Source organism: Protobothrops mucrosquamatus, unplaced genomic scaffold (genome assembly GCF_001527695.2).
Source record: "Protobothrops mucrosquamatus isolate PMUCROS unplaced genomic scaffold, P.Mucros_1.0 scaffold690, whole genome shotgun sequence".
Lineage (NCBI taxonomy): Eukaryota > Metazoa > Chordata > Lepidosauria > Squamata > Viperidae > Protobothrops > Protobothrops mucrosquamatus.
In genome coordinates this window covers 180,934-195,682 of record NW_015386974.1, presented here as the reverse complement: position 1 = coordinate 195,682, position 14,749 = coordinate 180,934, and the positions used below count along the sequence as shown (strand labels likewise).

The 14,749-nt window shown below is 34.8% G+C and overlaps 1 protein-coding gene across 1 annotated transcript in view; it reads right to left on the bottom strand.

The window, feature by feature from the left end:
* The window catches only part of CACNA2D3 (calcium voltage-gated channel auxiliary subunit alpha2delta 3), a gene marked incomplete at both ends in the record, with an annotated part of 192,087 nt that overhangs the window by 32,802 nt on the left and 144,536 nt on the right, over positions 1-14,749 (bottom strand). The window contains one exon of the mRNA XM_015818165.1: positions 8,590-8,607. Coding sequence (XP_015673651.1) covers positions 8,590-8,607 — 18 coding nt within the window. The remainder of the gene's footprint in view (positions 1-8,589; positions 8,608-14,749) is intronic.

The following is a 14,749-nucleotide window of genomic DNA, read 5'->3' as shown; positions in this document are numbered from 1 at the left end:
CGTTACATAGTCACAGGAGGCAATGGTGGGAAAATGTTTCATTCCAACTCCCAAAGCAGCAGCATCAGAGTCTGAAACTTAGGGACATCTCTAGCATGTCTACAGAATTTCCTAAGCCAACCATAGTGGTACTGTAGGATAATTTCTAGGATCTCTCCTTGTAAAATTCCCCTGTTCCTATCTGTCTGAAATGTACCCTCTTGAAAGGAAAATCTGTATCAAGAAATATTTTACATTTTTATTTTAACAAAGAAAAAAGCCTATAGACATTCCCCTCTTTTTTAGAAGATTAAAAGATTAAAAAGCCAACACCAGAAAGTCTGCACCTATGTTTCTGACATTTGGTAGGTTTTAAATCTTAAAAAATTCTACAGTGCTAACAAACATTAGCCAATTCTATTCAAAATAACAACAAAAAGAAAACTAAATGTGAAAGGCAAAACACTGGATTCCTGAAACTCATTTTGGATTCAGCCCCAAGTTTGATTAGGCAGCTTATAAATCTGTCCAAGTTAAATTAGCCTACATTCTGAATCACTTAATCAAACTTCAGGTCTGACCTTGTGATGAAAACGTTTTGTAATCAGTAACCTAAGAACCCATGAGCAAGACTTCAAGCACACCCTTGAAGTACTCCAAATTTGCACTAAAGAAGAGCTATTTCATGTGTAAACAAGTTGTGTCAACTGTCAGCTTCACTGCCAGGACTATGTTCCCTTACAGCATCTTGTCATTGGTCACTTGTTATACTCCAACTAATTTTTGGAATATGTAGGTAATAAAGCCAGAAGAAAGAATAAAAATACAATAGGAATAGGAACATTAAAAAATATTTTAAACTAGTACAAACAGTAAAAAAAACCACCCAGTTTTTATAGCCATGAAAAATTTGGGGAAAGCATTCAGAAAAAAGTAATGAATCCAAACTAGTTGTCCTTCTCATCATTCTTAGAAACTATGTGTAAAGCTTAGAGCCATCAGAATGGCTTCAGAGTAGATTCCCATTGTTCCTAAGAATGGCAATTCTGTTCATACAGGTAGTCCTCAATTTATGACCATTCATTTGGCAGCCATTCAAAGTTATGACAGTGCTGAAAAAAGTACAACCTATGCCCAAAGATATGGCAATGGCAGTTCCCTTGCGGTCACATAATCAATATTCAGATGCTTGGCATCCCACATGCACTTACAACTGCAGGGGCACTTCAACTCCCCCCACTTGATTTACAATCATAATTGGGACTGGGTTTGCCATCATAAATCAGTGCAAGCATAAAGCATGATTCTGGGGTTGCTTGCTGTCCCACAGGGCAGGGTTCAGGGCAAAGGGTAGAGTTGGGGTTATAGGTGGGTAGGAAGTTGAAGATACTCTTACTTTACTGAGACTCAGGGCTGGGTAAGACCTAGCCCGGAATGGCTTGGCTTGGAATGGGTATTTGTTAATAAGCTTTGAGTATTGGTTAGGAACCATAACAGTGAGTGCCAGGACTGCTGTTGTAAATCGGTGCAGTCACATGATGTTTTGCTTTATGACCTACAATGACAATCCCAGTCGCAACTGGTCATTGAGGGCTACCTGTATAAAATGGGCTGTTCTCTGAATGAATCCAACAACATTGTGTTGATCAAAGGGACGTTCAAAGGGGAAGTCAGTGTTCTTAAATCATAAATTGTTCATTCAGTGTTGCAGGTCTGCATCTATACAGGTTGAAGTCAAGTGTGAAACTAGAAGGCATAATGAAGATGCAGCGCTCCACACACACGTATTCTACCTTGAATGTTCAAAGAAGGTTTTTATGTACAACCAAGAGATATAAATAAGCAGCACTTCAAAAAGGGAAAAAAAATCATATACCAATCAATCACTGTATTGTAGCATTTTTTTCTTCTGAATTTCATTTGATTCGATTTAGCTTCTTAGTTAACTTTAATAAAATGTCTAACATTTCTCCCAATGCATTTCATGAGATGAACAAGACTGTAAATTTTCCATTCTTTATGTAATACAACACCTTGAAGAATGAAAAAAAAATGAAATGAAGCAAATAATGATGAATGGTGTGCCTAGATTTTTCAAAGCAGAATTGTATTAGGATAAAATGACAGCATACTGTGCTCAAAGAAAAGAAAAGGGAACTTCTGAAAACTTTAAGTGAACAGTTATTACCCAAATCGTGTTCTTAAAACATTTAAGAAAGGGAAAAAACAATATTTTCAAACAGAGCAAAATAATTTTCTTAAGGTGAGTTCTCTTTCATTAAGATGTGTAATAGATACAATAGTCTCTCCAGTTTTATAGAGGATCAGCACAAAATACCTCACAATAGGAATAAGTGAACACATCTTGAAGCTTGCTGTTTCCACAAATCATGTAAAACAATACTTTAGTGGGCTGTTATAGAGGAATACTTACATCTAAGAGACACGGCAGAAGAGGAATCAAGTGTGCTAATTCATATCCACAAAGTCCACAAACAAATAAAATGATTTATTTACTCTAAATAAATCATCCCCCCTCCCCCCAGGGAAACATCAAGGAAGAGACCAGATATTTCATATCTTGCTAATTCATTATTATATTTTAAATTGATCTGGACATAATTCCTAATTTGGATGGTTTATTATTAATATAACCATTTTGAAATGTGCCACTCCACATGCAAAACTGTATAACATGTTCCCTCTAATAACACCCCACTGTGTGCAGTGTTTCATGCTATATTCTAACATCCATTTCAAAAAACAAAACTGGGGTCTGCTTTCTTTTTTACTGCAAAAAATATATTGTTTATTTTATAAACTACTTATAAAATCAATCTATCTATCTATCTATCTATCTATCTATCTATCTATCTATCTATCTATCTATCTCACTACACATGAAATAACAGGTAATTCTAAGATTGGAAGTCTGCCCCAAGTTCATGAAAATGTTCTGAATGGTAATTGATAGTCATAATTTTAAAAAATAACAATTGTACTGCTATTTGTTTAATTATGCTTAAATATTACCAGAATATTTACATGTCATATGTATAGAAAAGCCACTGAGAGATTGGCAATCCATACACAGTAACTAACATAATCATGACGATAGCTAAAGCGAAAATAAATTTGTTACAGTCTGACAAATCTGGTATATTATGGGAGGGGTGGTTTTTTTGAGGTTCTATTGACCAGTATACAAAATTGAATCATAACGTTTTTTTATTATTTATAACCAAACAAGTTGAGTTATTTTTCCTTTCTTGGTTGATCACTAATAGGGAACTATCTCTGAATCTGGAGGAAACTGAAAGATGTATAAAAGAAAGAGAGTTCTAGATTCCTGAAAATAACTTAATCTAAACCAGATGCAAATAACTGAATGTAAGTGGTTCAGCTGTCCTCTTAAGTAGTGATTATTGTTCTGAAGTAATGAACTTCTAATAAACTTTCAGATATGTAGCTGAGAATGCTTTTTGGATCTAGTTCTGTTAGAAGATGAGCAGTGATAGTTTTAGTTGTATAATGACTGTTCCCAAACAAAGGCAACTATTTAACAATTTATGTTCTAAAAATCTCCCATCTGGATAACTGCCATGCCATGTCTCGGTATATGTGGTTCTGCCTTTAAAAATCCCATTGAGTCCACAATATGGTTGCTAGATGTCTGTTTTAATCACATTATATATTTTTTGACATCTGCACTAGCAGTTTGTCTGTTTCCAAATGAATTTTATTTAAAATGCAAGTTTTTAACCTATAGAGCATGACTTGGAGGCCTACATAAATGACTTGGAGGCAGGTTAGATGTCTCCTTCCATATTTACCAGACTGTACTTTAAACTCAAGGACGTAATCTCCAGGTGGCCTTGCAACAAACAAACAAACACAAGAAGGAGGTGGCCACAGAAATGTTGACCATTTTGATTATGATTCAGTCTGCAGTAGATTGTCCCCACTTAAGTTAATCCTAGAATAGGTACCAATAAATATCTTTGATGAGGGCAGGCTAGAAACTGAGTGCCATGCAAAAAAAAAAAAAAAAGTAGAGACTTGGGAAATTTTTTGGGAATTTTCATGTTATATATGTTGACGGCAGCAAGACTACTTTATGCACAAAAATGGAAGGACATTTCGATCCCCACAATGAATGAATGGCTGCAAAAGTTGATGGAATAGGCAGAGATTGCTAAATTGACTGCTTTGATCAAATAAAAAAACACATAAGTACTTTTATTTCTATTTGGAAACCCGCTTGTGGACTTTGTGCTTGAGGTGGAAAAAACCAAAACTTTGATTTTGGGCTTTATTGATTAGATCAAGCACGTCAAACTCGCGATTTCATGTGACGTCACGCAACGTATCACGACTTTTTCCCCATTGCCAGGTTTCGGCGTGAATTAGATGGATCTCTTGTTATAGAAATGGCTAGTTTATACTATTATGTAAAAGTAAAAAGTTGAGGTTTGATGTAACTGTTTTATTCTACTGAACCAGAGGGAGCTGGAAGTCAACACCTTTTTTTTCCCCTACACTTCTCCTTTCCCCTTTCCCTCTCTTATTTTTCCTATTATTTGCTTTTGTATTTTTGTATTTTATATTATATTACTAATAAAAACTGTAAACTGAAAAAAAGTAGAAATCATTTTAGTAGGATTGTGAAAAATTGTTCAAAGGCAAAGGGACTGAATTGCTGCTTTGAATCAAACCTTTAGATCAAACAGCTGAATCAGTTGGATGCATTACATCAAATCAGGTGGCTTGGAACCCATTAGAAGATTTAATGGACTTTTGCACATGTATACACATATTTTTCTTACCATTAATTCAAATCAAATACTATAGACATGGCTCTTCAAATTGAATCAACCCTTTGAATCAATTCACTAATTAAAATCAGATCTTCGATGATTTGTACATGCTCATTTTCAGTATTTTCATAGCTTTAAAGTTATTTTGCTGCAGGTTTTATATTTGAATTTATCATACAGTATTTCTAATTTGCCTTGCTTTCCTCTGAGAAGCACTAATATTTCATCATTGCATGTTATATGTACTATATGTAACCACAAGAAAAGTTCAATATGGCAAATTTAAATATATTCTTCGGAATGAATATGCAGCAATTAAAGGTCAGAAAATATAAGTTATTTAAAACACCATTCTCTTTAACTGTAAGGCTGCTATTTTCAGAGACTACGGCTAATAGTAATAGAGAAAGAATACTGCTTGTTGCAGTAATGACTATTTATATGCAAAGAGAATCACAGCATGGCTGGCTGGAGAATTCTGGGAGCTGAAGTCCACATAGTTGCCAAGATTGAGAAACACTGCTATACAGATTCAAGCAAACTATAGCACATATTCAGCCACCATATGGGAAAACATACACTTGTGTTGACTCAGTCATTCATAAAGAATGCATCAACCTGTGCAGTGAACTTCTTCAAAATGCCAGATGGATTTGAAAGCTTCTCCACTTGGTTGGGCAAAAATCTGAATGTTATATTTGTAAGATTAAAAATGAAGAAAATGCAGTCTTATCCAACCAACCATTTCCACTCATGGTTTTGTATCATATTCATCTCAGCTAACCAGCAGTTACTTTTCCTTGATAATAGATCTGATGGTGATAATGTAGTTCAATCAAATCTTTCTTTATGAGGACTGTCTTGTAACTCCATGATCCAAAGAAGCTGTTCCCCTTGCCCACACTACGTGTGTATTTCATTTGGACAGTATTTGATTAGTCCTAGCAGGTTTTTATATTACACAAAGAATATTTGTAGGAATCTTGCATTAAATGGCTCCACTGTCAGAGATATATTCAGCATGGACATTTTTAGGAAGTACTGTAAAAGACATGGAAGTTAGATGCAGTTCTAAGTGTTATGCCTAGAAGTATATTCTTAATTAAGAAATATATTTTTGCTAATGCACTGAGGAAATATTAGTGCTTTGAAAAATATGCATACATTAATACTAACAAAGCATTTTGTTTGTTTAGTTAATGCAGAGAAGGAAGCCTCGGACCCTTCAAATATGGTTCCATTAACTCTTCTACCAATGGCTTGGATGAGAGGTGTGGGGAGCTGAAACTCATTAGTACCTCTTGACTGCAGCATAGGGAAGAGTGGCAGCTAGCTTAGGAATGATTGGAATCAATATTATATTTTAAGCCCAAAGAATGTGCTAAAAATTAAAAATGACCGTGTCATTGGATGTTCTTGCTTTGACAACAGATGGAAATGTAGCCATCTTTTCTCTATCACTTTTAGAGTTTGTTGATGCTGGGAGGGGGAATGTGGATGAGAGTCTAGCTAGTTATAACAATAATAACTCAGCTGTGGGAATCTAAGATTATTGCGCCCAGAGTTGATAAAGATTTGGTGGGCTGGAAAGCTGGAGGAAAAAGCCTGTGCTTCAAGTTAATTGGGGAATGTGATTTATGACTGTTAATTGGAGAAAGGAATTGTGCTTTACTACTTTGTGCTAAGGGGAGGAGAATTCTGTTTTTGGCTTTAACTATGTAGTGCCGATACTTTGTTTCTCAAATAAAAGATTCTTTAAGGTAAACAATGCCTCTAGGTTCTTTTGAAGAGTTTCATCTGTCAGAACCATGACAGACTGCTGCAAAAACAAAAACTTAATATGGAAAGTAATTGAGGAAAATTTTTTAAAAGTGTAAAGACTGTACCAAGTCCAAGAAAAGAAACCTGACTGATGAGGAAAATGTGTTAAACCTTAATATTTTGTAATATTGCAAGGAAGCCTATGCTGCTGTTTACAGTCAAACATATAATTTATTTCATTTTTCATACTGCCCTTTATTTTCTTATCAAAATGAGGAATATCCCTACCTACAAATTGTATTAAGTGACTTGGAGATCATTTCTCAAAATGAAGGCATAGTTATATTTTCCTAATATTTTGAAAAAGAGTTCATATACATGCTTAAAACGTATTTCAGATTTTCGAGTGGCGATCCTGGCATTTAGCTGGGTCATTAAGAAACTGAACATAAGGGATTCAAGTAGGAAATGGGTGTATCTCTTTAGTTTTAGAATTCTAAGCCAGAATTCCTGAACCTGTGATAATATGCTTAAAAACTATAAAACTCTTGTGCAAATATTACAATGGAAAATGTTGTATCTATCGCATGTAGTAAGATTTAATACCAGAATAACTTTAAGAACATTAACTTTTCAAGTCTACCACCATAGCTACTGTATTTCAAAATTGTGACCATGAAAGACATCTTACTTGCAACATGAAAGAGAATATTTAGCAAACTTTTGCTTTGTCACTATTCAGTTTCATAGTAAATCACTGTGAATGAGGCTCGCTTAAAAGACGATTAAAATTTTCAAGAGACTCTGTGATTTTTTTTTAAAAAAGTATAAGATGCTGAATAATTCTCTATAACATAGGATTTTTTCATTAAAATTTCTTCAGCCATGGCTATTTCCTCAGTAAAAAAGTAGAAATTTTCTTTTTTGTACAATGAGAAGAATAGTCAGAAACTATTTGTAAGAAATATAGCCAGTAAAGAAAATATTAAACATTATTAAACACAATCCCCATCAAATCAAGACACTTCCCTACTATAAATGTTTTAAGGAAATAATAATACCCAGATAAAACCATTCTTGCTTCTTTCTAGGTTAAATATAGAAAATGTTATTGCTAAATCTATCTATCCAGACAGTGTGTGTGTTTTATTGTCCACATTCATGGAAAAGAGATTGCAAGATCAGGAGAGAAGAATGGGTGGGGTGGGAGGGTTTAGTTCAAAAATAGAGAAAAAAGAAATCAAACTAGGCAAATAGACTGAAAGGCCTTCAGACTCCAACAACTGAAATCATATCTTTCAAGAATAAGTTTAAAAATAGAGATTATTGTATTACCGTATTACTGGAGATCCTTGAGAGCTAAAAATGGTTCCCTAATTATATGATGGCATTCCACTTTGAGGCATTTGTTATTATACTTTTAACTCAATTACATTTACACATAAAATTGCAATGGGCATCAAGTGATATGTTGTAGCAGCCGCCATTATTATTTGTGAGATCATGAAATGCTATGAGATAGCTCTGGAACAGACCATATCAAAGCAGAAGCTGTACACTAATAATACCAACACATTGCATGGAAACTTTTCTGCACAAAATGTATGTTAGATGCACTCAGAGGCTGTTGAGAAGACAATACAATGGGGACCAGTGAAAGAATATAGCTATGTCATGAGTTCAATTGTTTCTCTAGAATAAATACCTTTGAATGACTTCTCTGTAATGATTAAGGCTACCCATTTTTTTCTAAATCAAAACAAAATGCATCCTTTATTTGCACAAAGCAGTAGTCCACCCTATCTCCATTTGGTTTAAATTACTCTCATGTTGTGTCTCAATTGTAACTCGGTGGGTGATGAGCCTATACATAGAGTCCTGCTCTAATTTAAACAATGTCATGCTCTCCAGTTCATTAGTGGTGACATTGTTAAGCATTTCACTGATCATCATTGTAAAGTAATTTCATGATGATACTGTAGAAGCGTGAGGAGTTGGTGATTTCTTCAATTATTGACTGAAAATAGTTTACCTTTTGAGCCTGAGGAAGCTGGGGGTGGAGGGAACAAGAACAAAATAGAAGAAGCCATCATTATATAATGATTATAATATAGTTAAGCCACTTTAGCTGCTTAATTAAAAGAAAACACCAAGGTAATAATGAGAAAAGGAGCTAACATGAGAAATATTTCTACATTAGTTCAATGCATGATAGTGGGATTACAGGAAGTCAAGGTGACCTTTCTCTGTGAAATACCAGTCATGCTGTTTGTGAAAATGCTTTCATGCTATAAGGAAGAACTTTCCCTAAAGAATGGGGAAATGTACGTTCAGACAAACAATCCAGTTCAGATCCCCTGAAGCCACTCTCTTATAAAATCCTTAGGGAAATTCATTCTGATCAATGTAACTTTTAATTTGCTCAGGTATAATGGTCTGTGAGTATGTGCTGAATATGTGTGACACAAGAATGGTTTTGTCAGTGGAAGCAGTGGACACTTGGCATCCTATTATATCTGAATTTTCTGTTGAAACCACTGAATCCCTTTGAAATGTTTAACTTTAGCTAGATCATTTTGTTAAAATATATCCATAACTGAAAAATGGATTCCACCAGGCATTTTCACTGTACCAAGAACTCTAAAAATAATAATCTAAAAATGGAACATTAAGAGTACATACTTACTATTACCTAAAAAAAGGTCATATTACATTTCATAATACCTATGAAAAAATGGCATTTCTCAATCTTCAACAGAGTTGACTACATAAAGCAATAATCTACTATTCCCTGCTCCCAGCTTCTGTTTAGAACTCAGTTTCCAACCATGAAATAGCTACTATATCATGGATAGAATAAGAAATGTACAATATTGTAATTTCATTGTGTTCAATTACCAGTCACTAGAAATATACATTTACCTATAAAAAAAAGAAAAGAAACCACTGAACTTCTACACTGCATTGTGATTATGATTTTTTGAAAAATTCTCTCCATTGCAATTTGGTATAGAGTAAAAGCAGCAGTAGTAGTAACAATAGTAGTGAATGTATTGTAACCTCATTTTAAAACAATAGTAAAATATGTGATACATTGTGTGAAGCATAAAGGAACCATTCTCTCTTTTAAAACTGCCGATCCTCAGATATTTGGACTAACCTCTTTTTTCTAAGCTTTCAAAGAGCTGTGAAAGTCATTCAAGGGTGAGTAAAGACCATCCTATCCCCGAGATATGGCACATCGGATTGAGTGTCATTAGCCATCATATAACTAGTTTTAATTGCTAAGTTTGTTGTAAGCTATTTAATATATCAGGGTTCAGAGTAATATATAAAGCAAAGTAAATAAAATAAAATTAAAATTTGGAGGTCTATCTAAAGTTACAACATGGATCTGACTAAAAGCCATACAAGGCTAAGTTTACAACTTCACCTTGGCATGAGGCCTAGAAAGTCTGACAGTCTAAAATGTCTTTGTAATTAAAAACAAAACAACAACAACAAAGTAAGAATACCCATTTGAAAACTAGTATAAGGGAATACATTTGCCCTTCCCCCCCAAAAGTGTACACATCCTGCTTCAGAGTCCATAAAGTGGTCAATCATCTGCCTATGTTGGACTACATGTACAAAAATGCTGCTCCTTGGATATTTTGTGGAAATATGATAATATAGTTTGGAATCTAAACTGGGGGATACCTTCCTTAATCCTGGCCTAAAAAGCCATAATAGAAAATAATCAGTTTTCTTAATGGAAGATACCAAGGGAAAAACTTTTGAATGCTGACCAGTTTTAAAGCTCAGCTAGTAGCCTGCTGTAAGAATCGGTGAGAGATCTTTTCTATTTCACAGTATTTAAGTCCCTCTGCACAATATGGGGCAGCACATTTGCTTCATGATTTTCTTTCCTTTCCAATGATACTAGTAAACAAGATTTAAGCCATCAATTTCTTTAAAATATTTTAGTAATGTTAGATGGGTCCTGACAAAGACTGAGGGCAATTTGGTCCCCATTTAGATGTACAGCAGGAAAGACCTAAGATTTTCTTTGAAAAGATATTCTGGAATATTCAACTTCCAAATCTGAACACAAAGTCTCCTTGAAAAAAGCAATTGCGACTTTTGTACACATTTTAGCTGTGATTCATATCCAGTGCTTAATTTTTCATTTGAGAACATGAATTTCACTGCCATTATTTGCTCCTAGAACTCACAACATAGACATTCTGGAGGTTCTGTAAATTGTAACAAGAATTTAGCCTTTAAATTGGATGCAAAAAATAAAGCCTGTAAAGATTTTGTCAGCCCTTGGAGGTAATCTAGGTCAGGAAACGTTGACTGTGGGGCTGGGATGACAAAAGTTAGCATTTCTCATCCGTGGCCACTTGAAGATGCATGGACTTCAATGCCATGAACACTGGGCATTGAAGTCCATGCATCTTCAAGTGGTGAAGGTTGGGAAATAATGATGTAAGCTGTGATAACAGAACATTTAAAACCTGTTTTTCCCCCTTTTTCCTTTTTATACCTCAAATAGTTTAGGTGGAACCAGTTTGAGCTTCTTTTTCATGTTTTCTTCATTTCCATCTATCTATCTATCTATCTATCTATCTATCTATCTATCTATCTATCTATCTATCTATCTATCTATCTATCCATCCATCCATCCATCCATCCATCTATCTATCTTTGATATTTCTTAACTGCCTATCTTTCTCAAAAGGGGCTTTGAGTAGTGTACAATATAACCTGTTACTGTATAGCTTCTTCAAGTTCATCTCTATGACTCTCTATAGCTTTCAATATCACCAGAGATTCATCAGGACCATCTCTGTATTTATTGTCTTCCTCTTTACTATCACTACCTACTAGTATTACTAATACTTTGTCTCTATCCAAAGGTCACTCACCAGATGAAAAAAGGGATATGCACATTTCTCTATAGGCCCTTCTTAGAAATGAAATATATTTTATTGAACTGAATGGGCTTTTATAAATTTTGCTTTAAAATTAAGGGTTATTTACAACATAGTAATTACAATAAATAAAACACATGTAGCAATAGAAAAGAGATAGCACTTAGACTTATTTACCACTCCATAGGGCTTTATAGCAGTGGCCCCCAACCTTTTGGGCACCAGGGACCCAAAAGGAAGTGGAGAGAGGTTTTTCTGTGGACCAGAGGGGGTGTGTGGTTTCCTGTGCTGCCTGCATCCTGTGGATGGGGCTTCACTTGTTCACCCGCCTGATTGCTGATATGTCATGGCCCAGTGCTGGTCCATGGACCGGGGTTGGGGACCCCTGCTTTATAGCACTCTCTGAGCGGTTTACAATGTCAACATATTGTTCCCAACAATCTGGGTCCTCATTTTATCGACCTTGGAAGGATGGAACTAAATCAACCTTGAGCCCTATCAGGATCAAACTTTAGGCTGTGGGCAGAGTTATCCTGCAATACTGCATTCCAACCACTGCGCCACAAGGGCTCAAATATTCACTATTTAGTCTTGAAATACTATTACAGGAAATAACTGTCATATCAAATGTCATCATAATTAATATATGTACAATTGGTGATATCACACAAATGTTTTTATATCCTGTTATAGTGCTTATTTACCACTAACTATTTACCACTTATTTCATTAACTATCCCTAGGATATAAGTAGCTGCAAATTAAATAATCAAATCTATAAATGATCCATTTCTTCCTTCCTTTCTATGTAATGAAAATTACTTTTCATATTTTTACAGAGCCAAAAGTATTTTAAGTCATCTACTTCTCTTGTCTGCATCATTTTTGACTCAGATTTTATTATCTTACTTAAAGGATATTCTGCAGTTCACATTAACATAATGCCACTCAGGTCATTTCTCCATCTGTTATAATCATTGTTTTTAAATACTTTCTTTGATCATTACCATTATTAAACTACATAAATATTCACTAAAAGTGATTTATAGGGCTGAAGTTAAAAAGTATCTTGGAAGTTACATAGATTTCAATGAGATACATTGAGAACAGTATTTGGGATAATCCCTCACCCTCTCCCAAATAATTGCAAGATAAACACTTAAGGAAAACTGAATAGCTCGGATATTTTAAGTTCTGGAAAATTAAAATGAACTCAGAGACTTTATCATAGAAAATTCTTTTTCATGACTGGATATTTCATAATGACTGTACCTATACAAGGTTCCGGTCCTATACTTTAGCAACCTTAATCAGTAGTTCATTTATTTCTGAAATAAAATTTAAAGGCTTGCCGTTAAAGAAAAACAGTTCGTCAAATTTACTTTTGATAATTTATAGAACCATATTTAGAAATAATTGTATTTTATCAAAAAGGAAAATGCCGAAGACCAACTTCAAAGTTTTGTCTCTTCTGTTTTAATTTTTGAATCAGATTTGGATACGAGTATCTTAGGCTTTTAGGCATATGCTTCTGATGGCTGCCTAAAGCAGGTCTGAAGACCTTACACTGAGGAAATGTATGGAAGATTGACTGGGAGACCAATTAGGCTTTAATAGAAATTACACTTAAATATAACATAAATGATAGGAATTTGCATGAAAAAGGCAACACATTAGGCAGGCTTATAAAATTGGCTTTTTCCCCCCTAGCCTTTAAAAAGAATACAGAAGATACACATGAGTATTCTAATACTTTGTTATACTTTTCCCTTTATAGAGTGATCATTTCTATAGTTATACAACATTGTAAAATGACAGAAGCATTTTTACTGTAATAAATACCTTACTTCAAACCTTCTTTCTTTTCAAACTATTTATTATTTTTAAACTATTGGAAGTCCTTAGAAGATAAAAAGGGAATAATCATGTTACAGATATATATATAATGTGTTTGCTTATACACCATTCTCATGAAGCTCAGCCATATTCATGAATTCTCAGAAGTAGGACCTATCAATCATGCTCTATTAGGAAATCAATCAATTCTAATAAGTATGCATTGGATTACAGCCAAAAACCAGAAAGCTGTCCATTTATTTTCAACGCTAAGTTGACTTTTCTTCAACTTACAACTTTCTAAATAAATTGGAATTCAGCTTATTTATTTACTGATGTTTATTTTTGTATATATTGCCTCTTGTAACAAAGGATCTTGGAGTAGTAAAGAGAATGCTAAAATACATCCCAATAGAAGAGAATATATTTAGCTCAGGACTGAATTGTGGAATCTTTGATTCTCTAAGCTTGGCTGTTAGCTTGCAGATGTTTCATTATTTGGCTAGGTAAGATCATCAGTGATAGCAGTAAGAAGATGCAGAGTTTTGCAGAGCAGATATGATATACAGTACCTAATTTTCAGCTGCAGGCTATAACTGCTGATTCCTTATACAAAATATGATGCCTTTTCATCTAGAAATGAAAGGCTCATTTAAAGGGGAGTCCCTAAGACCCTAAGGACTGTTGTATTAATAGAAGCTCATAACTTACAACACTGTCTGAGAATCAAGATAGTGATTCAATCAGGAACCCAGGCTATTGCATAGCCAATGAAAATCACTATCATTAAATTTAACGTGGCAGAGGGTTGTTTGTCCTGTGGAAGGGAAAATATATATATCAATACTTCTTAATGCTTCAAATATATCTTTCAATAAGTAATTAAAAATGAAGGGCTGTGCCTGGCTGAGAAATATGTAACACAGAGAGAACAGTGTTCTTTGCAATAGATGGTGAAAGATTGTGATCAGCACACATTTAACGGAATAAGGGACAAGAAAGTATGAGAATTGAGGAACTGAGCTTTGTTCACGGGTAAACCTGTTACAATGACACGTGTAGGGGAAGAAGTGGTCAGAGCAAGAACAGGGAACTGACATGGTGACCCAGGCAACAGGACAAGAATAAGGAACTGGGTGGGTTCATGTTCCAGTAAACATGCGGTAGTAGGTTTAACAAGAACAGGGAAGTAGGACAACAGCTGTGTAGTCCTGGAAGTCATGTGTGTATGTAAATGTAAGGTACAGGGCTTTTTTTCAGCCGGAACGCGGCGGAACCGCGTTCCGGCACCTTTTTCCGGGCCGGCCGCACCGGAAATAGCCCCTCCCACACCGGAAATAGCCCCTCCCAAATTTTACTTGCATTCCTGTTCTCTAAAGGGGCGGTCCTAGGGTTTGATGAGGGCGTGGCCAGGTTTGAGTTCCGCCACCTTTTCTCCGA